This window comes from Cyprinodon tularosa, unplaced genomic scaffold, assembly GCF_016077235.1.
Source record: "Cyprinodon tularosa strain WSP-4 unplaced genomic scaffold, ASM1607723v1 ctg442, whole genome shotgun sequence".
Classification (NCBI taxonomy): Eukaryota; Metazoa; Chordata; class Actinopteri; order Cyprinodontiformes; family Cyprinodontidae; genus Cyprinodon; species Cyprinodon tularosa.
Genome location: NW_024039166.1, coordinates 591,294 through 619,235, shown reverse-complemented (window position 1 = coordinate 619,235; position 27,942 = coordinate 591,294). Strand labels below are relative to the sequence as shown.

The 27,942-nt window shown below is 39.6% G+C and overlaps 2 protein-coding genes across 2 annotated transcripts; one reads left to right on the top strand and one right to left on the bottom strand.

Annotated features, from left to right (window-relative positions):
- Nucleotides 1-981: 981 nt before the first annotated feature.
- usp44 (ubiquitin specific peptidase 44) lies at nt 982-12,425 on the top strand. Its single transcript, XM_038300197.1, has 6 exons — nt 982-1,156; nt 3,198-4,913; nt 6,317-6,515; nt 6,645-6,756; nt 6,870-7,120; nt 11,159-12,425. Exons 2-6 carry the CDS (start codon nt 3,363-3,365, stop codon nt 11,281-11,283), a joined length of 2,238 nt encoding a protein of 745 aa, XP_038156125.1. The 5' UTR covers nt 982-1,156; nt 3,198-3,362; the 3' UTR covers nt 11,284-12,425.
- Nucleotides 12,426-13,975: 1,550 nt separating this feature from the next.
- metap2a (methionyl aminopeptidase 2a) lies at nt 13,976-27,313 on the bottom strand. Its single transcript, XM_038300228.1, has 11 exons — nt 27,119-27,313; nt 20,709-20,816; nt 20,553-20,615; nt 20,344-20,446; nt 19,788-19,949; nt 19,334-19,515; nt 19,141-19,235; nt 18,959-19,055; nt 15,588-15,691; nt 15,380-15,495; nt 13,976-14,858 (listed from the first exon to the last, which is right to left on the bottom strand). Exons 1-11 carry the CDS (start codon nt 27,273-27,275, stop codon nt 14,606-14,608), a joined length of 1,440 nt encoding a protein of 479 aa, XP_038156156.1. The 5' UTR covers nt 27,276-27,313; the 3' UTR covers nt 13,976-14,605.
- Between the last annotated feature and the right edge of the window lie 629 nt (nt 27,314-27,942).

Genomic DNA, 27,942 nt, shown 5'->3' with positions numbered 1-27,942 from the left:
CTCAAAATCTATAGCTATAGCTTGTTCAACATTCTTTATACTCCTAAACACAGCTTTAATTCAGTTTATTTATAAAGTGCCAATTCACAACACGTCATCTCAAGGCACTTTACAGTTCACCAGATCATCCAATCAAATGTATTCAAAGTTTTCTATCGAAGGAAAACCAGTTGATTGCATCGACTCATTGACTCGAATGCAATCCGTCATACCAAACATGCTTGTAGCGACAGTGGAGAGGAAACACTCCCTTTTAACAAGAAGAAACCTCCAGCAGAACCAGGCTCAGTGTGAGCGGCCATCTGCCGAGGCCGACTGGGGTTCAAGAAGACAGAAGCAGAATGCTAAGTTAAATGATATTATCATAAAAGCTGAACAATATCCCCAGTTACAGCCATCATCACATTATAAGTTAATTTCAGTACTCTTTTAAACTGCTTGGAAACAAAATATAATGGTTTTACTCCACTTGCCATCTCCTCATGCTGCAAACATTTAGTAATGATTGAGCTTAATGCCCCAAACATAAAGATTACCATAATAATCTTTATAAGTTAGAATACTTTCAAGAAGACAAAAAGGCGGTCAGTGTAAAAATAACTTCTTTGGTCAAATTTATTTGTATCTATTTTAAAATAAAACTAAGTTCCCAATGCATCCTTTATGTATGGATGAGAACCACTAAAGGATATTTTTGCATTAAATGCACTCTTATTATAAATGGCGCAACAGCGCCCTCTAGCGACTGTAATTTTCCCACATGTGTTCCAGTCTGGTGTCGTGATTTCTATCAGCCCATTTAGTGAGTAACACACATCCAATAGTTCATGACAGCATTCACATTTTGTGGCATTTTCTAAAACCAGCAGATCATTTATTTTAAATTATTTTAAAGCAGTAATTACTTTTAAAGTAGTAATTAAGATACGCAAAACAGAGGGTTCAGAGCAATTTTAAAGCGACCTGACAAGAAAAAGAAAAAGCGAATGAAAAACAAAAACCTCGCTTTAAATATTCACGAATCAACTGGCAGCATGAGAACAACAACAAAAACGTCACGTCTCGTGCACGCGCTGGAACTAACCACGCGATGGAGATTGACAAGATGGCGAACATTTTTAAAACAGGAGAGTAGCAACCGTGAAGGAGAGTGTCGGTAAGCCCTGTCCTTTAAAAGAAAAATTAAAACTAATTTCTTCTGCCGTTTGTGATAATTAATTGTAAACGTAGCCAGAGAATTTATGATGAAATCACGACGAAAACGGTGAAATGTAGCCTGGAAAAAAGCGTAAACTTATCGGGATATTAGCCCGGCTGACTCTTGCTAGGTAGCATGCTAGCCCAATATTAGCAGCTCACTAATCTCTTAATCACACACACACCAGAAAACTGGAATAGCATGCTTTGGAAATGGTTTATAAACTATGATTTGAGATCATTTATCTTAAGTTTGCCGTTTCCCATTAATAATAAGGCGCTGTTTATTTATATTTTAATTCGTAAAGCTCGGGTTAGCCTTGGGTAGCTGGTACGTGTTAGCAATCTGATATAAGACTTTTTGAGTCGTTATCAAATTAAAACAAAAACACCCTTCGATGAGTTATTTTTTTATTTAACCGTATATCGGTTGTTTTTGGCTGGGGCGTGTTGTATATGTATTTATTCTACATTTAATTTCCACGATCGGACCAGGCAACCACAAGGACAACCAAGGCAAAGCGCGCTAACTCGCAGATAAATCCTCGCTGGCTCTCTGAACAATCACGACTCTGGATCCTGTATCCCACAGCTCTGATTTCAATATACGGCAATCGTGACGTTTGTTTCGTTGGTATATGTGGATTAATGTATACTTATTTAATAAAAAAAAAAAAAAAAAAAGTCAACCCCATTACATAGGAGTTATCTTTTATATTTATTGTTCTTAAAAGGAATAAACACGCCCACTCCACAGCTATAAAAAGGTAAACATGTGCAAGTATTGACTTGATTTTAAAAAAGTTAGTGTTTAAACCTTATAATTCATTTATAAACCTTATTTTGTTACCTTTGCAAAAGTTTTACCAGAATTTAAGATTGCTGCTGAAAAGATAAACAGAACTAGAATAATGCGAGTTAATCCACAAGATAAATCAGTAGACTTGTGGCGTTTCGATGCACAGGAAACAAAATATCCAGATTAAGAAAGTAAACTATTCTGCATGTACTCTCATAGTAGATGCTTGGAGGATTTGGTTTACCCAATGAAGGGGGGATAATGTTATGAGGTCCTCAGAAAATCTCAGATACTTTAAAGATTTGGTTTCAGCTCTTTCTGCAGTGTTTTCATTGGAAAAACTGGTTGCATAAAGAAACCTTTTGAAGATTTGTGGTCCAGATTATCTTGAAACTGCTTATAAATTATTAGATGTGAATTTATACTATTATATTGTCATAGATCTCAATAGGATCAGCGAGTTTGTACTTCTGTTACAATTTATAGAAATGGTTCATGTTTTACATCCAAGTTAAGCTTATTATAGGTATGAGTCAATTATTGATACCAAATAAAACATTTTTTTCCATTACTAAATAGAAAACAAGTGGGGTATGTGTTAAAATAAAATGTAAAAAAGAGTTATACACTGTTTTAAGAAATGAAAAGACCCCAACTGATCCCAAATTTACCAGAGGAAGGGAAAACAAATTAGTTGACCTTCATTTATTAAGTCAAGCAGCTTTATCTGTCACAACTGCTCACTGCTGATCATAAGGTTTTAAAAATAAGCTTAAAAGAACTCTTAAAAACATTGCATGTATAGTTCAGCAGCCTTAGAAATTATCGTTTTGAATGGGAGGATTATATTTTCATGCCGGCTTAGAGATCAACTATTTAAAACAAATTAGTCCGATTTGTTCTTTTCTTCCCTTTCTTCCTCTTCATTAAAAGAAAAAACCTTGAAAGTTTAGCTCCGTTTTCTAATTTCACCTATATCTTTAAGATTCTGAGAGGGAACAGCTTATAAAAGGTTAATTTACCCAGTAAATGTACCATCTAGTCTTGTTCTCGTAAAACAGTCCTTAAATTAGAAATGGTTCTGAAATAAAGAAATAAAAATCACATGCAGAAGACTAAAAACAGTAAATATAGGTTTGTAATTGATTGATGTTGCTGCATCTTTTTCCCCGCAATCTTAAATGTCTCATTTTTCTTCCAGAACCTATACCATGTCCTGGGACGTTCCCGTTTCTCTCCTCACTGTGGTTACCGTGGTACTATGAAGCCAGTTTGACACCGACACGCGCACTCTCTGCCTCGCACACAAACCAACAGTCAGTTCTAGACTGACGCAGGCTGCCCGCTCGGCCGGCAGGCCTGTGTGATGGACAGGTGTAAGCATGTGGGGCGGCTGCGCCTGGCCCCAGACCACTCCATCCTCAACCCTCAGAAATGGCATTGTGTGGACTGCAACACCACAGAGTCCGTTTGGGCCTGCCTGGGCTGCGCGCATGTTGCGTGTGGTCGTTACATCGAGGAACATGCTCTTCAGCACTTCCAGCAGCAGCGCCACCCACTGGCAATGGAGGTCAATGAGCTCTATGTTTTTTGCTACCTGTGCGACGACTATGTGCTGAACGATAACGCTACTGGAGACCTCAAGCTACTACGCAGCACTCTGAGCGCCATTCAGAGCCAGCGCTATGAGGTCACCACTCGCAGTGGGCGCACCCTCCGCTCCACTAGCGCTGCAGCAGATGCTCTCATACCCTGCGGTGCCAGCGAGCTGCAGCTGAGAGATGAGGACCGAATGTTTACTGCCCTCTGGCATCGCCGCAGGGCTCTTATCGGACGCACCTTCCGCTTTTGGTTTGGGCTGACTGAGTGTGGGAAGAGAAGAGAGGAAGAGGAGAGAAAGAGACAGCAGGAGGAGGAGCAGAGACGGGAGGCCAGGGAGAGACGGCGTGCTTTAAAGAGGCAGCTACAGGAAGAGCTGGAGAACGCTCCTCTGAGAAAGAGCAGGCGTTTGCGTCGGAAAAGCCAGAGAGTTGTGGATACAGCAGTCGCACCAGCTGTTAAAAAGGATCGCAAAAAGACTAAAGCTCAAGCGGCCTCGTCTCAAGCCCGCAGGCCACGGACTCAGAGTTCAGCCTCTGTCGCTCCTAAGAAAGCCAGGCAGGCAAAGAAGCCCCAGCCTGCTCCCAGATCCCAGAGACGTTCCTCTAACGTCAAACCTAAACCCAGAACCCCATCCAGCACAACTCGCACTGCCCAAACCCCAATCCGCCGCAAGCAAAGTACCAAACAGGACGGCTCACCGTTCAAACGGCGTCCCACAGTCACTCCTGGAGTGACGGGTCTGAGAAATTTAGGAAACACCTGCTATATGAACTCCATCCTGCAGGTGCTAAGCCATCTGCATGTTTTCAGGGAGTGTTTTCTGCGTCTGGACCTGACCCAGGCTCTGGAGCTACTAGCTTCTGCCGTCCATGGCCAACTGACTGTGAAGACCACATCACAGTTTCCCCTGTCTCAAAGAAAGGGACTGCAGTCAACCTCGGGCTCCAGCACAGGGCTGAGCGGAGGGGCATCGCGGGGCCGCAGCATGGAGCTAATCCAACCCAAAGAGCCCAGCTCAAAGCACATCTCCCTTTGCCACGAGCTGCACACTTTGTTCCAGGTCATGTGGTCCGGCAAGTGGGCGCTGGTCTCGCCTTTTGCCATGCTCCACTCGGTGTGGCAGCTGATCCCTGCGTTCAGGGGCTACGCTCAGCAGGACGCTCAGGAGTTCCTGTGCGAGTTACTCGATAAGGTGCAGCAGGAGCTGGAGAGCACCGGCAGGACCACGACCACGGCCGGAGTCCCACAGAAACGCCTCATCAAGCAGGTTCTGAGTGTGGTCAACACCATCTTCCACGGGCAGCTTCTCAGTCAGGTAGGGGTCTCCCACACCTCACCATCAAAAACAAAAAAAACACTTTGAACTTCTTGGCAAGCATAACCAAGAGTTAAAAAATTAAGTCACTTTAATCGATTATAGGGAAATAGCCAGGAGTGTTATTGGAGGTCAGGACAAGACCTTACTACATTTGTAACATTAAAATAATGTATATTTTGATGGCAAAACTTTATATAAACGCAATAACAAGAAACAGCCACTTGCCCTAATATATTAAGAAAATAACAAAAGTGCTTCTATAAGAAATTCATTAAAAACACTCAAAAAAGTGAAAGAAACACATTTGTTTTGTTACATCATAGCCTTAGAGACAGTAATGGTGATACAAGTACTTACAATTTTAACTTTTTTAACTTTACTTTTTTACTTTTCAGTAAATTTTTTCACTTCACTCCCTTATCTTGTTTTCTTAACTAGTTAACTTTTTCCCAGCTTAATTTACAGTTGGTGATATATCATTCAAGGCCTCATCTAACCGATCTTGTGCTTCTAGATCTCACTGAGAGGCGGGGGGGTTACATTTGTAAGGGGTCTGCAAGTGGACAAAAACAGTAACTTGCCATTTAAAGGGTTAAAAGTGGAAATAATATTTTACCCAACAAATGATCTTCCTGTTAAAATTATTTTATGGTGCTTGTTTAGAACTCAAAAAGCCATTGAAACTAATATAGTTGTTTTCATTAAAAATATTCCTGCTTTTATTGTGTAATCTGCTGCAAACAGAATTATTGAGCTTGGTTTCCACACTTTTTGTCCCCTTTGTCTGGAAGCAACATGACTTGGATCAAAGTGAGGCTTAAGGCAGTTTTCTGAAAAGAGAAGCTGTCCGACCCAGGAAGGTCCCATACTACTCAGAAAACCCCTTTTTTTCTTTTCTTTTTCTCCAATCTGATTAAAATCATTCGGAGCTGTTAGGCGAAACCCTTCATTTTTAATAAGCTAAAGGTGATCTGAGAGTTCAGGGTTTTCCTTTTGGTAAATTTAGATTCCATGTTTCGTTTTGTTTCTATCAAGAAAAAGTTAGCAAGTTTAAAACTTTATCATCCACTTCCATCCTGGAAAAAACTGAATGTTTGTGGTTTAATAAAGATTAAATACGTTAGAGGACATGAGAGTAAAGTCTAAATACCTTTGCAGGGCTATGAAGATGAGTATGTAAAGGAAGATGACTAATGCTTACTTGTAGTCGGAGCAGATGGACATCTGCTCCTGCTGATTAGAAGGCTGTTTGCCGTCATTTTTAGCCGCCATCTACTCGCTAACTATTCACCGTAATGCTGACTCAGACTGCATGACAAAGAAGCAACTGCCTGATTAGAGGAGAAGCATTTTGTCCAAAGCTGCTTAAGTCCTCCACTCATCCTGACTCCTACCTGCAGGTGACGTGCCTGGCCTGCAGCCATCGCTCCAACACTGTGGAGCCTTTCTGGGATTTATCTCTGGAGTTCCCAGAGCGCTATCACAGTAACAGCAGAGAGTCGGCCGCTCAGGCTTCGTGCCATCTGACGGAGATGTTGGCCAAGTTTACGGAAACGGAAGCGTTGGAGGGAAACATCTATGCCTGTGACCAGTGCAACGGTGAGGGAAATACTCCGCTTTGGTTTGGTTCACACTAGATTTTGCATTTTATGAAACTCATGAATCTTTACGCTAATGCTTTGGAACAAAAACTAGAGTTATACAAATGTTTATTCTACCTTTTTGCAGCTGCAGCCAGACGACGAACATGCTCCAAAACTGTCATCCTGACTGAAGCGCAGAAACAGTTGATGGTCTACAAACTGCCTCAGGTCCTCAGACTTCACCTAAAACGCTTCAGGTGAGACCATGTGCTCATTAGCCAGGTGATCTGCACAGCGTTACTGAACCAGCTCTTTTAGGCTAAACTTCTTAGACTTACTGCGTTCTCTCTGGTCTTTGGATGATCCACAGGTGGTCCGGGCGAAACCATCGGGAGAAGATCGGCGTCCACGTCAGCTTCGACCAGCTCCTGAACATGGAGCCCTACTGCTGCAGAGAATCGTCGCCTAAAAGTGTGCCCTGCTCCAATCCCAGCAGCCCCAGCTCCCCGGGGTCACCGCGCCCAAAGCACTTCCTGTATGAGCTCTCCGCAGTAGTGATGCATCACGGGAAGGGCTTCGGGTCAGGCCACTACACCGCCTACTGCTACAACACAGAGGGAGGTGAGGAAAAAGTTTTAAATTATTCTGAAAAAAAAAAAAAAAACTCCAGCAGAGCACAACCCTAAACCTGCATGTATGGCTTTTGCTCCTCAAACACACCTAATCTGAATGATCTCCTCAAATAATCCCTAAAGGTTGTGCAGTGAAGAAAATGATCCATTTGTAATATCCTGCAATCTCCTCTAGATGCAACACCTGATTCAAATGAGGGGCTCGTTAGCAAGCCTCTGCAAGGCTGAATGAAGCCAGCAGGATCTTTGTTTGATTCAGGTGTGCTGGAGAAATAATGCATGAAGGAAAACCACTTGAAGAGGTGCCTCTGGATCGAAATTATTACTATTTTTTTTTATGTAACAAAAGGTCAAGGTTTACTGAGTGAATACAATATTTAAATTATCAATTGGATGATATATAATACAGCTGTAATTAATTCCTTAACTTTGCCTTCTATGTATTTACTTAAATGATTAAATCAGGCTGAAATCGTTATATATATATATATATATATATAATATTTTTTTTTTTTTTTTTTCAGTATCTATTTCTATACTTGAATTATTAGTAATGTTATGTAGTTTTGATTAGAATAAATTAGGTGATTCATCTTTTGATCCTGTTTGAACAGACGTGGACCTTGTCTGGTGATTTCTGGTTTTCAGGTGATATTGCCTTTAAGAAGTGAGAATTATCAGATATCTATTTGCTTCTGCCTTTCAACGCTTAATAATTACATAAGAAATGGATCATGATTCATAAGGCCAAGTCAGCTGAGGAGGTTGATCTGATCAGGACATTTCTGTGGATGTATGACAGACTTAAATAATTCACTGACACATAAGGTTAATATGTTCTTTGAAAGATTTCAAAAACTGTACCAAAAAAAAAAGCCTGAGGAGGGGATCTCTGATAAATATTTCACGCTAAAATCCTGATCTGAAGTCCAGCAGACGATAAAATTCCAGCATGGTTGATAATTCTTTTTTAAAAAGCAGCACATCTCCAAATTTGTCATTTTATCAAGGATCCCCATCAGCTGTTGCCATTGCAAACAGCTATAGTCTTACTGAGGTCAATATTAAAAACATACAATACAAAGCTCAGTCACAACTATTACATTTCCAAAAATGTAATTCCTAAACACACAACAGTTTAGAAATGATCAGCGAATGCACAAAAGAGAAAGTTAAACAAAAAACACCTCAGGGCATCAGATAGGGTCTCAGAATCTTTTTAAAAGATAATTTACTTTGAGTGCAGCAGATGTATTGAGGTAGATTATTTCAAAGACGCAATGATCTATATATAAACGATCTCTTTAGAGCATTGTTTTTTGGAGCTGGTAAAACAAGATGCCCATTACTGGAGCCTTTAGTGTTGTGATCATGAACAGATCTAATAAAAACAATTTGGGAATGTATAAAAGCTGGAGCCTTACTACTCATGTCTGACTTAAAGAGCGTAAGTGTATTAGAAAGCAACTTATTCTCCACCATGAGCCAGAAGAGGTGGCCATGCTTCTGGTTGACATTAGATCTAACTTAGCACCTCAGTACCAACCTTGCTGCCTTGTTCTCAGCAACCTGGAGCTTTTTAAGTTCACCCCTGGCAGCTGATGTCCAAACTGGAGCGCAGTAGTCAAGATGAAATAAGACTGAACTATTTGACATAAAAGGGGGAGGGTCACAAAAACGCAGCATTTTCTTGCAGTATTAATTGCTCTTCCCATTTTCAAAACAATATAATTAATGTGGTGAGACCAAGACAAAAATAAGTACCATCACACCAAGGAGTTTGGCACAAGTTCGGCAAGTCACAAAAATGTAAATCCATCTTTGGGCTTGCAGATCACTTGTGCCTTGAACCTCATGCACTCAGGCTTAGAGATGTTGAGGGCCAGTTTGTTTCACATCACCCAATCATGTACAACATTCAGTGTTCTGCTCAAAACCTGATTTATTCACTGCATGAAGGTGCGGCATAATACAAAGCGGTATCATCTGCGTACAGGAAAGTTCTGGCACGTGTTGTTGCCCAAGCTAGACGTATTCGCTGTTTGTTTACACTCCTCCACCAGCTTCCTGTCGCACTTCCTACATCACAGTCAGCTGTGCTCATTGGTCAGAGCGTTGGCCAATAGGCACAGACATGGTTTGAAAAACAACGGGTTGGTTTCATCAACAATCTTCCAATGTCTCATTAATTGTGACCAGACTAAATTACACATTTAATCTGGTTTATCAGGCTACTGCAGTGCAGCCTAAGTGTAGATGTGGTCATTATATGTGCCAGAGATAATTCTATCACTTCCAATATTTTTACAATTTGAGACAGAATACACGCACTCCTAGAGAGTAAGTTTTACCTGTTGGGACAAGACTGCACCAACCAGTCAACATTTGCATGGTAATGCTGTTAAATCAGGGGCCGGGTTCCAGCGGGTCCTTAAAGGAATAGTACACCCAAAACATGATTAGCCTTCATTTTCTACTCACCCCCATGCTGAACAACACTCTGGAGTACTTTTTTTGATATCTCAAATGCATCTGGAGATCTGGGAGGCTTCTTGCTGTCTGCTGACATTCAAATAATGGAGGTCCATGGCGCCCGAGACAGAAAGGTCCATAAAAGTCCACAAAAACATGTCAATATTCCTCCATACTGCTCGTCCAATGTAATCCAAGTGTCCTGAGTGGGTAGCATCCAGAATTTACTCGAAACGAAGTCATTTAGAACGTTTTTAGAGCCTAAACAGTAGTGTATAGGATTTCCTAATAGCGCCCCCATGCGCGCTCACGATTCTACGGAAGCCGGCAGACCAAACCAGATGAAAGTGCGCATTCAGCGTCTGGTCTGCCGATAATGCAAGCGTAGAAGAAGAAATGTGCTGTTTACCTGTGCAAAGAAAGAAACAACGAAAGAAAAATGTCTGAGGACTTCAGTGTTGAGGAAGAGCATGAGTTCTTTGCCGAGCTGAATGCGCTGGTTTGGTCTGCCGGCTTCCGTAGAATCGTGAGCGCGCATGGGGGCGCTATTAGGAAATCCTATACACTACTGTTTAGGCTCTAAAACGTTCTAAATGACTTCGTTTCGAGTAAATTCTGGATGCTACCCACTCAGGACACTTGGATTACATTGGACGAGCAGTATGGAGGAATATTGACATGTTTTTGTGGACTTTTATGGACCTTTCTGTCTCGGGCGCCATGGACCTCCATTATTTGAATGTCAGCAGACAGCAAGAAGCCTCCCAGATCTCCAGATGCATTTGAGATATCAAAAAAGTACTCCAGAGTTTTGTTCAGCATGGGGGTGAGTAGAAAATGAAGGCTAATCATGTTTTGGGTGTACTATTCCTTTAAAAAGTCTTAAAAGGCATTGAATTCTTCAAAATAAAACTAAGACCTTAATTGGTATTAAAATGTCTTAAATCAGTCTTTCGTAGGTCTTAATTTTAAAACATTATAAATAGGATTATTTTTATTACGATTTATTTTTGTTATCTAAATAAAACGTTAAAATTGACAATTTTTATAAAAAAAATAAATAAATAACGGCTCGCCAATATGAGTTCCGTCCCGATAGCTTTTCTAAATTCGAAACAGTGCAGTGGTTTATGTTAAAATAAACCTTTGGGTGAAGTTGTCGCAAGCGGGTTTTTCTTGTTTCTTGTGAATTTGGTCTTAAATTTTTTGTTTTTCAAGTGGCATTAAAAAGTCTTGAATTTAACTTGCCTTATGCTGTAGGAACCCTGAGGGGGAAGTGTTTCAAATAAAAATAGCTTTCCTGCCTTGTGAGGTTTAATTGTAGCAAGTCGATTCAAATATTTTATTTAAATAGATTTTTTTTTTTAAGGAAATTTATTCCTTCTAGAATCAACAAACTGAACGATTTTATTTAATATGAAAAAAGTAAAAATTGATTGCACTATTTTGAACCGATTTCGAAGGAAACCATTTAGTATTCACATCGCTTGAATATAAAATACGTCAAATGGGTGTGAATAGTTTCACACACTGATTGCTCTTATTTCTCCTTCAGGCTTCTGGGTTCACTGTAATGACTCTAAGCTGAATGTGTGTTCGGTGGACGAGGTCTGTCGGGCTCAGGCCTACATCCTCTTCTACACACAGCGAGTAACTCAGGACAAAGACCGGCCACTCTAGAACCAGGACCCGTGAAGAATCTTCACCTCCACTATGTCCTGACCACGATGTCAGCAAAACCCCGTCTGATGCTCTTCAGTATTTCATCATAACCTGAGATCATGGAACTTTTCTTATTTTTCTAATTTTGAAAAAAAAAAAAGTACAGTGAGCGGCAGGAGTCCTTTTGTAAAAATCCGGTTCTGCTTTGTGAACTTGTTGTATATGATGTTTATATATGTAGGTAAAGAAAATGTTGTGATTTATGTACATTTGTATTTTATAAAGAGAGTATCAGCCAAGGTTTGTCTCTGTAGCAGTGGGCAGGGTGGGTGGGATTCGCCTGCCGGCTCTTTGATTGTAAATCTTTTTATCAGCTCAAATGTTTCTCAGTCACTTTAGATCTTTGAACTGGATGTAGGTTAACATGTCCGTCACTTAAGAAGAAATCGGGATAACATTTGGTTCCTTCTACCAGAAATGCACTAGTTTCTACAGTTTTGACTTTTCATTTCAACAATGATGGTTGTTTTTAAAATATGGAAAAATACAGGACAGAGTTTGTGCTAAAGTCGTCCTGCCTCTGAAGCAGAATCTCTGCCAAAGCCTAGGAGGAAAGCTAATTTGGATTTTTTATTTTATCATGCTGCCACCTTTCTGCTCCAGAATGTAACAACTTAAGAGTCCCAAACATCCCCCAACCAAACGATATTAGAAAAGTGTCCTTTTATCAGAGTCCAGTATTTTTATAGTTCTTATAAATTCAGCAAAAGTGGAATCTGCAGCACTGCGGTTCTACACAAACCAGCATTTTGGAGCTATGAATGTATTTTTATATGAACTGTAAAGGTTTTACAAAAACTGACCATCAACTGTTAAATTTTTATATAACCCCCTCCATCACCAGCAGCTGTTTATGGATTTTACTGTATGAATCTGGTTTGTTTTTATTGATCATTGGGGAAGAATCACAGCACACTTTACGTTTTCCTTTCACTGTCAGACGGTTTGTCGTTTCGGTTACTACTCCATGGTGTGTTTGTGTTCATGAGTGTGTGTAAATTTTATGAAAGTTATGCTATGCAAATTGTTACCTCAGTTTTTATTTCTGGAAAAAATTACCTCAATAAATGAGATTATTTTTTCATTTTTCTACAAGGAAATTTGTCTTTTTTTTTTTTTTTTTATACAAACCTAATTTTTTAAAGCAAATAGAACTTAAATACATGAAGTTATTTATTGTAAGCAGTGTTGTAGGCACTGTTGGACCAATAAAGTACCAGGTTTGATTCCTGGACTTGATGGGGTGTGCATGCCCTCCGTGTGCTTTTTTTTTGTCTAAAGACTTTTATGCATACAAGTTATTTTAAATGATTCCTAAGGCCAATATACAGAGCTTGAACATATAATTGCTACAAGTGGGCTCCCCTCTGGAAATACCGCCTATGTAAGTTGGGAGAAGACACGTCGTTGTTGGCCAGGTCGGGCTTTACGGCCAGAGGCTCTCACATAGTCATGGACCCAAGGCTTTTGCTCTACTGCTTTTCCCACCTGCTGGACTACTGGTCATACAGAAGAGGATTAGGGCCACTGAAAAAATAAAAAAAACTGACTTTTAAATTTTATTTCTGTGTAATATAAGAAAAAAGTCAGAATTCTGAGATTAAAGTCAGAATACTGACTTTTTTCCCCCTACTAAACTGAAATAAAATTTAAAAATCAGTTAACTTTTTTTTTTTTTTTTCAGTGGCCCTAATCCTCTTCTGTAGGTCATTGCTGAGACAAGGAAAAAGTTTAAACCTTCTGAGGAGGCTAAAAAGAGAAAACATGAAAGGGATTGTGTGGGAGGAAAAAGTCAATCAAAGAAAGGAGTTTGTTCGTCGGCGCAGGCTGAAAGAAGCCGGATGTAAAACAGATTGTTTATTAGACTTCTAAGTTAACACTTTGCTCCTAGTTTACAGTCATATCTTTATTATTTTTAACGTTTAGTTGAAGCAAAATATGGGCAGAAAGCTAGCAGGCTGTGGATGTTCACTGGAGCTCTGCTGCTGCGAATCGGGGCGGTCTGGCCGGCCCCGGCGATGCTATCCAGAGATCAGCGGCGTTTCTCATGCCTTCCAAGCTGAGCCTAGATACCTTCCTCTTAAACTGTAGGTTCTGCAGTTTAAGAGGAAGCTCAGACGGGCCAAAGCATTCTCTAACGCTGCTCCTCTCATTTATGAAATAACCTCCCACTGCACATTAAAGAGGCTGCTTCTGCTGAATTGTAAAACACTGGCAGGACTTAGCTGTTCTGACCTTGTTTATTTAGCGTAAACAAATTCATATTGTCTTATTTTATATGTTTATGCTTTACCTTTTATGTGTTTTATTATTTTTAGCCAGGTTCAGAACTTTGTTTTCAGCTGTAGCTGTTTTAAAGCCCTCTACAAATAATGATGATGACACAGGATGGTTGGCAGGCTTACTGTTGACTTTTGTGACAGTGCTGCAGCGTTTGTGGCCACTAGGTGACCCCCTATTCAGAAACATGACTAATTTTTTTTTTTTTAAGTAAACACTCAATATCTGAGCCGTATTTATTGTAAAGAAATAAAGTAAATCTTTACAAATGGCATCACTATAAGGCTGTGATGTGAATAAAATGGAACAGAATATTCAAATAAGCCTGAATTTACAGGAAAAGAATAATGTAAAAAAAAAACAAAAAACATTTTGCAGTTAGAGACAACAAGCAAAAATTATTTTAATCATCCTTTTTTCTTCCAAAAACATTTCCAAGCAGAGTTTCCAAAGGAAGCGTTTTCACCGGGAGCATACAGATGCAGCGGCCATTTTAACAAACTCTTACAAACGTTAAGGAAACCAAGACCAGAGGGCCAGAGTGCAGATTTCTCTCCTTTGGCGACAGAAGACACAGGTGCGCTGTGTCTGTATGAAGATGGTATCTATTGACTACGGCACCCCCGGAGCTTAAATGTGCTGTAAAGTCTGTATGAGCCGATTTCCCAGCATGCATTGAGCTGAACACTTCCTAAACCCATCGAAAGCCTCGATAAATGAACTAAAGGTAGTGACATCTCAGACTGGAGTCCTTGAAACTGAATAGATTCTGAATACTGTGGTTGCAATGAGTTCATTGGCAGTTTTAAAACATTAAACTGCTCAAAAATTTTCTGGTAGTAAATCCAGAGAACCCGTGTTGGATAGTTTTTGTCTGCATCCTTCCTGGGAAGCTGAGGGGTGTATTGTAGGTTGACTACAATTACATGTCTTTGCTTTTTCTGTTACTCTATCAGTGTCTGGAGGTGTGCGTGGTGAGGGGAGTTGGGCGGTCGGGGTGTCAGTAGTCGTCTCCTCGGCTTACCACCTCCTTACAGGTGGGCCTGAGCAGGATGGTGTGCTCAAACTGAGCCGTGTAGCAGCCCTTGGTGTCGCACAGGGGAGGGTAGGGGTCCACGATGCCCAGGTCGCACAGGTTCTTCAGGGCCATCAGGTACTTGCTCTCGCCCAGACGGTCCAGCCAGCGGCGGCAGAACGCTAGCGTGCCAAAGTTCTCGTTGATGACGTTGAGCAGGTGCTTTGCTCGGGGCAGCCTGGAAGGAAGGATGCGATAAGTACAGTACAGTACAAAGCCTAACTGGGGACAGGCATTGAGAATTAGCCTTAGCTAAAATGTTGTATCAAATAAACGAATAAATAAATACATACAGTGCCTGATCAAAGTGTTTACCTTTTGTCACATATATCAACAAATCTAGATGTTTATTGGGATTTTATATGATAAACCAACCCAAAGACGTCAACCATTCTTATTCAACTCCTTTGATACGGCTAAACAGAAGAAAAACAAAATGCTTTTATAGGTTACCACATTAGTTATTAGTGCGAAATTCAACCTTGGAATGTTCTCTATGAGGCTGAGAACAAACAGGTTTATAAAGTCCAGGACAATGATAAAAGTTATGCACTTTGTATTTAGCAATCCCATAAAAGACCAAAGAAATAGGTTCAAGTTTGGATGACAAACTATATAAACGTCCCTCATGCTTGTATCAGACTCATGAAAATCAATAGCATTCGCTGGCTAGGAGCTATAAGGTGAAAGCAGCCTCACCTGATGGGGACATGGCCGACGTCAAAGTTCTTCATGTAGTGCGAGCACTCCATGTCGTCGTGGACCACGCCTTTACCTGTGCTGCCGAACGTCTCAATGGCGTAAACCTCTCCCTCCTAAACGGGAGCAGCACAGATGGAAATCGCAATTCAGTCGTGAGTCGGAGGATATTTTGACTGGTTCTTTGCAGTCAGTAAACACGACCCACCTCCATCCTTGTTGCTTCCCCTCCCTTAACGATGGGCACCGTCTTCCCTGCATGTATTCTGTACTGACCGATAGAATGACCGTTCAGGTTTCTGATTGGCTTCACTAGTGGAAAAAAAACAAACACAACCAGTATTATTTAGCTTATTGAAGCAACTTTTCCACTTTGCTTTTCTATTTGTAGCATCTTTAATCTGCCTGCATTGTTTTATGATCAGATGCCTCTGAATCCTCATATAGATAAAATCCCCATTACTTTATTATTACCGTTTTAGCTGTCCAGCACTTTAGTGCAACAAGTTTATTATGGAGTGATTTAAAAAGTCCAAGTTTAACATGTAAACAGCAATGTACATCTGAATTTATGTTGGTTTCTAAAGCAAGCAGGTTTTAAAATGTAATAAAAAAAGGATGTAGGCAAGGAGAACAGGGAATCTAAAAAAACATTGGTACTTATTTTCACCCTAAAGGTATAGTGGAGAATTTTAGCCTTTTTTTTTTTTTTTAAAGACCAGCCATTTCCAATTAAAAAAATTTAAAAAATGCACTGTACCCGCAAGAACAAGCACAAGCCCATTACTCCTCGTTAAAAGTTGCTGATTGCATCGCTCGTACAAGTTTGCTTTCTAAAAGAAGATTTGCAATTTTTCTCTTTATGGCAAACTCACCACTGGTAGGTGAAAAAGGGGACGAGCACGTACGACGGCCTTACGTAAACATATCACAACAATACCTGAAACTTAGCAGAGTAAGTTATTTTGATCATCCACCCTCAGAAAAAGAAGATCCTCCACTATACCTTTAAGATTCCTGGACAATTGATTTTTCTGCTAGTTTCCTTTAAAATACTTTCAATATCCAAGAGATTGTTTAATATTTTTTCTTTAATAAGAATTTCTCCAAACTTTTAACCCACTGTAGATTTATTATAACCAATAAATATGATAAAAGATTTGCTTTAAAGGACTTTAAAGTTGAACTGAGTAGAAAACCAGGATTTTGTCTGTAAAATCATCTAAAAAAAACATGTCTAGTGTTTTTAAGAGTGGCAACGAAGCTAATACACCACAACGGTTAGTGTAACCATAGATAAATCTGCGTAGTCACATTTTATGCCTTTAGCAAAATCCAGTTAGATAAGCCTATTTACGCCAAGCATCCCTCCTGGTTCTGTTTTAATAGTCCTTTTTGAGCCTAAATACAACTTTAGCAACAAGGCTTAAAGGAATAGTACACCCAAAATATGATTAGCCTTCATTTTCTACTCACCTCCATGCTGAACAACACTCTGGAGTACTTTTTTGATATCTCAAATGCATCTGGAGATCTGGGAGGCTTCTTGCTGTCTGCTGACATTCAAATAATGGAGGTCTATGGTGACCGAGAAAGAAAGGTCCATAAAAGTCCACAAAAAACGTGTCAATATTCCTCCATACTGCTCGTCCAATGTATTCCAAGTGTCCTGAGTGGGTAGCGTCTAGAATTTACTCGAAACAAAGTCATTTAGAATGTTTTTAGAGCATAAATAGTAGTGTATAGGATTTCCTGAAAGCGCGCACATGCGCGTTCACGACGCTACGGAAGCCGGCAGACCAAACCAGATGAAAGTGCGCATTCAGCGTCTGCTCTGCCAATAATGCAAGCGTAGAAGAAGAAATGTGCCGTTTACCTGTGCAAAGAAAGAAACAACGAAAGAAAAATGTCTGAGGACTTCAGTGTTGAGGAAGAGCATGAGTTCTTTGCCGAGCTGAATGCGCTGGTTTGGTCTGCCGGCTTCCGTAGCGTCGTGAACGCGCATGTGTGCGCTTTCAGGAAATCCTATACACTACTGTTTATGCTCTAAAAACATTCTAAATGACTTCGTTTCGAGTAAATTCTGGACGCTACCCACTCAGGACACTTGGAATACATTGGACGAGCAGTATGGAGGAATATTGACACGTTTTTTGTGGACTTTTATGGACCTTTCTGTCTCGGTCACCATAGACCTCCATTATTTGAATGTCAGCAGACAGCAAGAAGCCTCCCAGATCTCCAGATGCATTTGAGATATCAAAAAAGTACTCCAGAGTGTTGTTCAGCATGGGAGTGAGTAGAGAATGAAGGCTAATCATGTTTTGGGTGTACTATTCCTTTAACATGAGCAAACAGAAATTGATGTGGCGCCATCTACTGGCATTACGTCTGAACTACCAGGTCGGATTGTATATATTGATGAAACTACTAAAAGAGTCCAGAGTTAATGTCTAACTGAAGTCCGACAGCTTGAAGGAAGTAGCTTAAAAGCATTGCTAACACCAGTTGCATGGTCAGCATGAATGACTAACAGCTTCACAGTGACATCAGATTCTTCCTAGTGTACTCCAACCATCAGACTGTTTTCCCAGAACACCTTTAAAGTACAGTGTAATTACAGAGATTTCCTGACAAATGTAATTTAGTATCCATACGTATGTTATCATCATCTATGAACTGAAAATATCAATCTTTATGTTTGCCTTGCCTTAGAAATTGCCGTTTATTATTACATAGGCGTTGGTTCCAATTTGTGGAGGATGATTGCTTGCGCTACGGCAGCTCAGAGCTGACAAACTAGTGACTGTAAAGATCGCCATTACAAGCAAGTTAGGCCTAAATACTAGACAGAATAATAAACTACTATTTATAAAAGCATCTTTGTAAAAAAGACTTAGACTAGCTCAACTTGCAAACTGGCGGATTGTTTCGTTTTGATTATGGGTTTTTTTTCTGAGCAGAATCGCTCTGAAGCGCTCTGTCCATGTTTGTTTATGTCAGAGTGCCCATAACAGAGGGGTGGATCACACGGACAACAGAGGTAAAGTGAGTTCAGGCAGGAGAGGCTGGGAGTCAGTTTGAAAACAGTAGCCGAGACAACCTTGATAACCGGGTTGAGAGAAAGCAGCAGCATGGATGACATCATACACACTCCGCTTTGTTTTAAAAAAATATAAATATAAAAAAATATAACCGCGGATGTCTGAGGGACAGTATTTCGCCTACATGTTATGAATGCTGGCGTACCATAAAGAATAAATTATGAACAGTTTAGTTTGTGCCTTCTACGCGTTCGCCTATAGTAAGACATTACTTGGACATAACCAAATATCTTCAGAACAGCTCCAAATGACACAAAATTCATATGGGTGAGTAGAACATGATGTAATCACGTAAAATCAAGGGCCCAATGTAAAAAAATAAACTGGCATTCCCCTTTAAGATCAATTGATTAATTGTAAAAACAAATGCTGACAATGTTTAAAATTAGAAAACTGAACATGAAGGAACTCTGTTAATGTGAAATCATGGGTCGGTTATAAGCGCATTTTCTATCTCTATGGACAGAATGAATACCTTGGTATGTTTTCCCATCGATCTCCACCTCGTAGGACTCCATCACCTCCTGAATCGCCTCTCCGACGTCACACAGGCGAACATCAATCCCTGCGTTCTGCAACAGATCAACAAGAGAGCATCAACTGCAGGGTCCTTACATTTCCAAGATGGAGGACAGGTTTGAGTGTTTTGAGTCCTACTTTGATTCCGGTATTGGTGGCGTCTTGCACAGCCTCCAGCAGCTTGTCGTACTTTGGGTTAAACGTGACGGTAAAGGCACAGTCAATGATCCGCCCTGCAGAGCAACACAGGAGAACACCTGTAAAGATCTGCTGCTCCGAGTGGTATGAACGGAAGTCAGCGAATCAATCTGAACAAAGCTCAGTCAGTTACCGTTGATGTGCGTTCCAAAGTCGATCTTGCAGACGTCATCGTACTGCAGGACAGTGAGGTCTCCAGCGTTGGGAGTGTAGTGGGCAGCACAATGGTTCAGGGAGCAGCCAGTGGGGAAGGCCAGCCCGGCATTTAGCCCGTTTTCTTTTATCAGCTTACGGGAACAATCCTCTAAACGCTCGCTGAAAAGAGGAGGGAAGCAGGTGATCAACTAGCAGTAAAAAGCTGCCTAACAAACGTAAAGTAAGGAAAGACAAATAGACAAACAGATGGCTGCATGGTAGGAAAGGTCATGAAATACTAAGATTTTTTTTTTCCTTTGCTTGTCCAGAATAGTTTTAACCATGAAGCAAACAGTAGCTTCATGTTGTGAAGTTCTTGATGTGACTTAGAAAAGTAAAGTAGATAATAAATAGTAAATAACCCACTCCGTCTGTGATGTCAGCACCCTTACCAGATTTCAATCATGGTGAGCCCGGGTTTGAGGAAGCTGCGGACGTGTTTCCGGACTTGTCTGTGGGCCTCGGCCGCCTGCCTGAAGTCGTTCCACACCTCCTCGTTGGCTTTGTCCATCACCCGCCTCTCCTCCATGGTCATCCGCCACGTTGCACTTCGACTGGAAGAACACAGCATGGATTCGTACCCGCAACCAGAAAGCAGCAGAGATGTTCACTAAAGCCTAGAATCATGGCTATAAACTCACTTCTGACCTGTAGTAGCCCAGTTTTTTCTGCACAGAATCTGATACATTTGAACTTTGACACAACGCTCAGCTAAAATTGTACTAAGAAAATATAAAATTTTTGAAGCAAATAAAATAAAATCCACTATGGAAAGAAAGAACATGTTCAGCTCTTTATTGATGCCTCACATACATCCTGCTTGTTTAGTTTCTTCCCTCCTTAAACACAACTGAGCCAATTAATTAATACAGGAGATGAATCAAGAAGAAGTAGAACTAGTTGCAAAAGTTTAAAGGGTGAAAATTAGGATGCATGTTGTCTACTCACCCATCCTGACAGACAGGATATTCACACTCTTGTCCGATGGGGAACACTCCACTAGGGTACAACTCACAGATGGGAACAGACGGGGGATCCGTTTGAGTTTTGGCTGAAAATTCAACCAAGAAAAAAATAAATAAAGAACAATCTTGATATAGATCAGAAACCTCATAATGAACAGGCAGCTGTAATATACAAAAACATGGTCCTCTTACGTCCTTTCTTCTTCTTTTTCTTCTTCTTCTTCTTTCCTGCTGCATTTTCCCCATCGTCTCCATCTGAGTAAATGAACACACAGCCAATCAACCACTTGGAAAATAAATTGACTGACGGGAAACTCATCGCTATTTTTTTAAGTGTGACATATTCACCATCCTCTCCGTCTTCATCCTTCTCCTTGTCCTCAATCGCCTGCTTCTCCAGCTGTTTGGTCACCTCTACCACTCCATCTACCACACCATCCGCCTCAGGCTCAACAGCTGCAGCAAGAAGGAAAAAAAATAATTATAAAGATGTGGCATGACAATTTAGCTTGACAGGGTCTGTGCTAATTTACATTCTGATTATTGAAAATGGTAAAAATTTACTCTGTCCTCACATCTGCTGCGGACAGACATTCCTTAAACTGTAGGAAAACTTTTTATGTTTTAGAAACCAATGATTTCTGATCTCATTCAAACAATCAGAAGATTTTACAGGAGTTAATACTTTGGTTCATCATACATAACCCCTCAAAGAATGCCACCTTGCATTAAATTTATCTTTTTTTTATTCATAAAACTCAGTTTTTTATTTATCTAGAGAAACATTTAAGGGAAGAAAAACCATCCCTTTTTATCCCAGTAAGCTATGGTGCCACAGGAAAAAGAAAAAAATAAATGCTATTACACAACAAAGGTTATGTTACGCTGAATCGCTCTATGTTGTGTTTGTGCTCAAAAGATATTTTAATAACAGCCAGTCTGAAATACAACAAAACCTAGAGTTTTGCATCGAATATAAATGCATTGGTTCTAAAATGTAATGAAAGGAAACTTCTTATAGGAACTACTAAAACCTTTGTATGTTTAAAGCAGGAGCACAGAGACACATAAAAATTATTTTAAGTTGTTTATTTTTCTGCCTTCTCTAAAGACGAGTTTAATCCTTCCCAGGAGTTTGATTCTTAGAGCTCAGCACATGTTCATATCTGAGTGGATTTTTCTAGTAGCGAGTCTGGAAACATGTCAATTTGTGGTTCCATTTAAATGAAATACAAGAGGACAACAATCCATTACTGTGCATTTTTTATCCTTTTATGTTGAAGGATAAAGTCGTTCATTTCTCCCTAATTTGCAAGAGCGATAAAACTGAAGGCTGTTTTTTTCTAACATGCAAGTTGGTTGAATGGTTGAACATGTTTTGCATGGCTCTAACGTATATCCAAAAACATGTTTGTTTAGTTTTTACAAAACAGCTACTAAATGTTCCAAGGACATTTTTTTTAATTAATCGATCAAAGAGATAATCAGTTAATAATCTGTGATACACTTTTGAATACAGTGGGAAAAAAGAAAAATATTTTTTATTTATTTTACTGTCAGGAAAAAGGCAAAACAAGAATATTTGCATAGAACTACACCTAGGAAAAACCTTTGAATCACATCGCACAGCACACCCAGCACGTAAAGACCAACTGGTATGTGATCATGCAGAGAAAACTGTGATGAAACCTCTGTAATTGGGATAGGTTTATACTAGGGCTGCAACAACGAATCGATAAAATCGATAAAAATCGACTTTTAAAAGCGTTGGCAACGAATTTCATCATCGATTAGTTGTGTCGCGCGATTATTGCGTCATCCGCCGCGCCGTCATCACTGCCTCTTGACTGAAAGAGGAAGAAAAAAAAATATGGCAGAGCGAGTCAGCGCCGCAGGTGCAGTGTAGGGTTGTCACGATACTAAACTTTTCAACTCGATACCGATACTAAGGAAAATATTCGATACTCGATACCATTTTCGATACCACAAGGATAAAAACAAAGACTCCAAAAGTCTACAGAAATATTTTCATTAATAAATAAAATACAATAAATAAAGGTTGTATGCTGTGCATAATATTAAGCAAGCTTGATAAAAAACTCATAAAATCCAAATTAAGTGTTCCTTCCTTGGCTATGCTTTGCACAAATAACAATGACACTAGCCAAACCAGTTAAGAAACAAAAATAATTCTCAGCAGCTGCACCTCTTACAAAATAAAGTCTGAAACTGAAAAGTGAACAGAATTATTCAATCACACAGTGTTCAGAAAGTGCATTGTCCTCTAATCTGCACTTTAGATGAATAACTGCTTAGGTGCCACTGGTGACGGCACTGTATCGATACTTTTAAAAACGAGTATTGTATCCGGATACAACATTTCAGTATCGATACTTTTTTGAGTTTCGATACTTTTGACAACTCTAGTGCAGTGTTGCCAACTCAGCGACTTTTCAGACCCCTCCAGTGACTATTTTTCAAAACAGCGACTAGCGACAAATCTGGTGACTTTTTTCGGTGTCACTGGCGGCTTTTGGAGACTCTTACGTGAAAGCATGTATCGTTCCTACTCTGCCGTGGGGCGCCTCCCCCACACAACCGCGGTTTCCCGCAGGACTCCCTCTCAGCGCTGCAGTCAGACCCTCAGCGTCCAGACTGCAAATGAAGCGCGCATGCACCGGGATTGACGGCGCAAATTGATCACAATAATTAAAATAGCCTGCGCTTTGTAAAGCGAAAAAAGTGATAACATGCAACTTTTTTCAAAAGAAATTAACATGGCACGGAAGCACCATGTTTGTTTGGTTTTAAAGTGGGGAAACGTAACGTTAGTTTCTCAGGTAGCTCATCTGATGCTTTCCTTACCGTGTTAGTAGGTTACTGACAGTGATAAGGTTGGCTACTTATTTTACTTTTAATTTCATTTAAATTTGTTTAAGCAGCGTTTATATTTTCTTTATAAATAAATTAACTTGCAAATTATGAGGGCAAGGCTTGTAAAGTTTAAATCTTCTGGCAAAGATAAAGTAAAGAAGATCCTGCAATTTATGGAAGTAAAGCAGAATAAAATCCAGCAAGATCAGTAATATGTCAATTAATTATCTGCCACATTCCCATGTAAATATCTGTCTTTGGAGGATGTGTTTTTTAGCACCCCTAGTTCTCTCATTTTTATTCCAAATACAATTTATAATTTGAATCACAGGGCTATTTTTATCTCTATGGTTCAGTATTTTCTCAAGTAGCAACTTTAACTGCTATACTTTCCTGTCTTAAAAGGCAGAACTCTTCTAGTCTAAAAAAACTCATTTGTTGAAAAGGGGGGACCTATTGTTTGAACCCCTTAGGGGCTTTTAAAAACAAAAATGTCTTTTTTTGTGCTTTATGAAACAAAGTAGCCTATATTTTGTGGATGTACAGCTACATTTCTCATGTAAGTTTGCGTAGTTTTAACACAAACATTTATTTTTCATATTGCACCAGTACAGTTAATGAGCAACCTGTACTTGTGTGCTTGTTCTGTCTAAAATGTTTATTTTGGAATAAAGAGGTTAATATAAAAAATATTTTTTGTCCGATTCATCGATTAATCGAAAAAATAATCGTCCGATTCATCGATTTTTAAAATAATCGTTAGTTGCAGCCCTAGTTTATACCCTACAGATATTTATCATGAAATTCGAGTGGCAATGAATTAATATTGTCTCAAAGAAATTCTTCTGACAATAAATGAAATCATGAACATTATGTTTCCTACTTTTAAAAATATCTGCAACATTAGACAAACACAAAGCATCATAGACCATGCAGAAACTAACCTTCTAGCTAAGAAACATTAAGAAAATCTCAATGAATAATCGATTAGAGGGGGCCCTATGGACGCCATTTTTATCAAAGTATAAGTATTTCAGTCGCAATTCATTAAAATCTGTTTTCCGAAAATGACTGTAGTCAATTGGATCGACTTTCTCTGACCTTTACGCCCCATGTGATAGAGAAAGCTCAGCTGATATTAATAAGCAGGAAAATGGAGAAAATCTAGATTGTTCAGTTCCTCTAGCAATTCCACATCAGATAGGAAAAGATTTCCATCAACTCATAAATACACCATGATTTCTATGAGATGTGGGACAAAGGTACTCAAATCTTTTTATTTAAATTAAAAAGAGATTTTAAACTAATACAAATGAAAATTTGTTTAAGTATATCTGAATTGCAAAAAGGAATATGGTTTGTCTGTGAAAATAATTTGCATAAAAACCTTAAAACAACCCTATCTAAGTCGTACTCATTAGCCTTTACCTCTTGTTTTCTTAGTTATACTTTCTTAAAGTAAACTAACGTTGGGTTTTGAGAGTGAATGGGACATTGTGGTTTATCTAGTATATTTAGTATGTCGTTCATTAGTATTTAATTGACCGAGCACTGATGAATTATGATGTTTTCTTACATAATAACGACTAAAAGGAGAATTACGAAACAGGAAAACTTGGCAGAGGTTCAGCACCATCAGCATTAGCCAAAAGGTGGGGCGACATAACCGAAGTTAGGTGTTTAAGTTTAAAATCTGAACAACTAATGTCCTTAAACCTTGATTTTATGTCAATTATCTTTAAGGTCCCATCTTATTCTGAGGCCGGATTGTCAAATATCTTTATGTACGCTGCTCTAAAACCCGCATGGCTAACAGACAAGCAGCATCAAGCTAAATGCATAAATGCGGTGCATCCGGTTTCCCTTCAAAATAAAAACAGAAAAGCTGGCACGTACAAACGAAGTTGCAGGATTTGCTTGTTTTTTTAGGAAAAGCTCAACATTTTAAACATTTGATTTAACAAACTGAGTAAAGAAATTCACTTACTTTTTAAAAAGAACATAATTATGAAACATGAGGTTTGTTGACTAAGATAACGCATGTTATACTTAACACAAGGGCACTTTAAATAGATGGCTTTTAAAACTTTTTTTCTGACAATAATACCCAAGATACTAAGAACAACCTTTCAAAACAGATCATTTTTTGAATGTCTGATCTGTGAATGTTTTTTTTCGGGTTAGTTACCATTAAAAGCAAGGATTTTCTATTTCATTTTTATTGCAAGTATACGGTTTACAACAGTTTTCAATGGGATGAGAACATTTGGACACTGTGAAACAATGAGAGATTTTTTTAATGAACGTGTGGAAAAGAACAAGGATCTGTTTGCTTTCAGAGGGAGGAGTAGACACTGCTGTCAGCGACCAGCTTTCAAGCCAACGTTTGTGTTTTATTATTAGTTTTAGATCAATATCACTGGCGATATTCTGCTATAACATGTGAAGTAAAGAATAAAACAGTAAAGCTCAACTTTCATGCACGTAAAACCTTTCAAATTTCAAGTTCGGCACGTTGGAATTGAAGTGGAGTTAACTCGGATTGTTCTTCCTACTCCGTGCGCGATCCCGACGAGGGGATACAAATTTTCGCAGGGATAACTACCTTGGCAAGACACCGGGACTGGCAGCCTCTCACACAACACGATCGTGTCATTTCTGGTAAATAATTGTGCCGAAAGAACAGCCGCGTGTGGCTTATCTCGACTTTACGCCTAATATGGTGGTTTTCCCACGATGCACCGCGCCCGAGGTAAACAATTGACGTCACCTGGCGGAGACCGATGGACGCGTAACCATGGAGACCAAGCGTCAGAGATATAGAGTCGTCGGCTTGCTTGGATCGCTTGGATCGCGGCTGTAAGACGACCGAACATAACTTTCCACAGTATTCCAATGTCATTGAGAGTGTGTTCCCTGCATTTTCATTCTGGTAAGTTAAAGATGCACGGTTTTATTTTATAGCCTGCTTTGTTTCTTTCCTTCAAAGTTGGGATCTTTTACGGGAAAATAATAAAAACGGCAGCGGGAAAAGGCTCAAATACGTGAGAAACCCGGAGGGTTGGCAGTTAACGTTACTAACTACACCTTTGAAACACATAGCAGCTAGTTAAAAGTACATTACATGCGTGAGTGGTTGTTAGCATTAGCGGTTAGCAGTTGCTAAACTAGCAGGTTCCAGAGCCCGTCTGATCACAGCTTACCTTCGTACGAATTACTCTGTTCCCACTGCTTGCTGGCTTTATGATCTGCAGCTCCTGAACCCATCCATTCATGAACTGCATATGAGACTCCAAGGACTTGTAGCTTCGGAACTGTTTTGAAGTATAGGCGCTCGCTCATCGGTGCTCCACTCATTGTTTGGAACTTCATATGGATCCAAATGATTAATAATGCTGATTTTGTCACCATACCGGTCCCTGGCTTCTCTATTTAATGTGTCCTGGTAAATTCCAGATCCTTTTCGGGATTTTAACATCTTTTTTCTCTCTACTTCTGTCTCTTCTTTCAACAACAACGTTGTGTCAGAGCTATGTTTACGTTTGCGTAGCCGTCAATATGACCGCGACGTCCCACAATGCAACGTGGATCCCGAGCCCTATTGGGAGTAGCTTTAAATTTCACCGATGTAATAAAGTTTTCAGTCTTTATGATCAGCGATATGTCAAAGCATAACATTAGATATGCAAAAATACCCACCGATCACTATGCGAGGCAAGAGCAAAAATTGACTGTTTTTAAATTTAATTAAGTTAAATTAAAAGCCACTTTTAAATATTTCCGATTCCGATGCGGCTAACCCTAGCTAGTTTGACGCAGCTTCAGCTAAGCTAATATCAGCTCCGTTAGCTGTTAGCATGACAGTAGCCTCATAAAACCCTCACCTGTCGTTGCAGACTTGCTCTTTTTCTTCTTTTTCTTCTTCTTTTTGGCTGCCTCCTCCACTGGGTCGGCCTCTTCCCGGACCTCGGCCTCTCCGTTCAGTTCTCTTTCGTTGACTGGTGCCTGGACCACTCTCTGCTCCGCGACAACGTCCGCCATGATCGCAGGCGCTGCTCGAAAAGGAAGCAGGAGGGAGCTTTTGGTGCGTTCATGAACACTCAGGACTTTACAAAACGCGGTTCATGCCTCGAAATACTGTATGTCTGACACTTTCGTCTATATTATCGTGTATTATTGTGAACCGTGCATTTTTTTTTGTACTTCAGAACTGCCTTATAGACTGAAATATATATTGCACGAGGACAGCATTATATAATCCAACTATGTAATTATTTATTTTACGCTATGGGGATTTTATGGGGGTATATATCCCAGCCACATTTGAGCAATGAAACGCCTCACGGTGTAAAACCTGCAGACTCAGCTAAGGCCAAAGATGGAATACCTATAGATAACTCATTTACTACCACTACTAATGATTTTAGCTGTAAATTTGTGTAATAAAAAAAAAAAATACTACTAAAATCTAGCAGTAGATTTTGTAGTATTTGTTATAACATACTTATGCTTAAATTATTCCATTTAATGTACAAACTGCACAGGATTCTATACAACAGTTATAAAGTTATACAATACTATATAAAATAATACTTACATAAATAAAGATAACACCATTCTTACTATTTATGTATTTTAGAGCTTGTAATGAATGCATGTACACCGCCTGGAAAAAAGCAGATCACAGATATGACACAGGACTACTGTT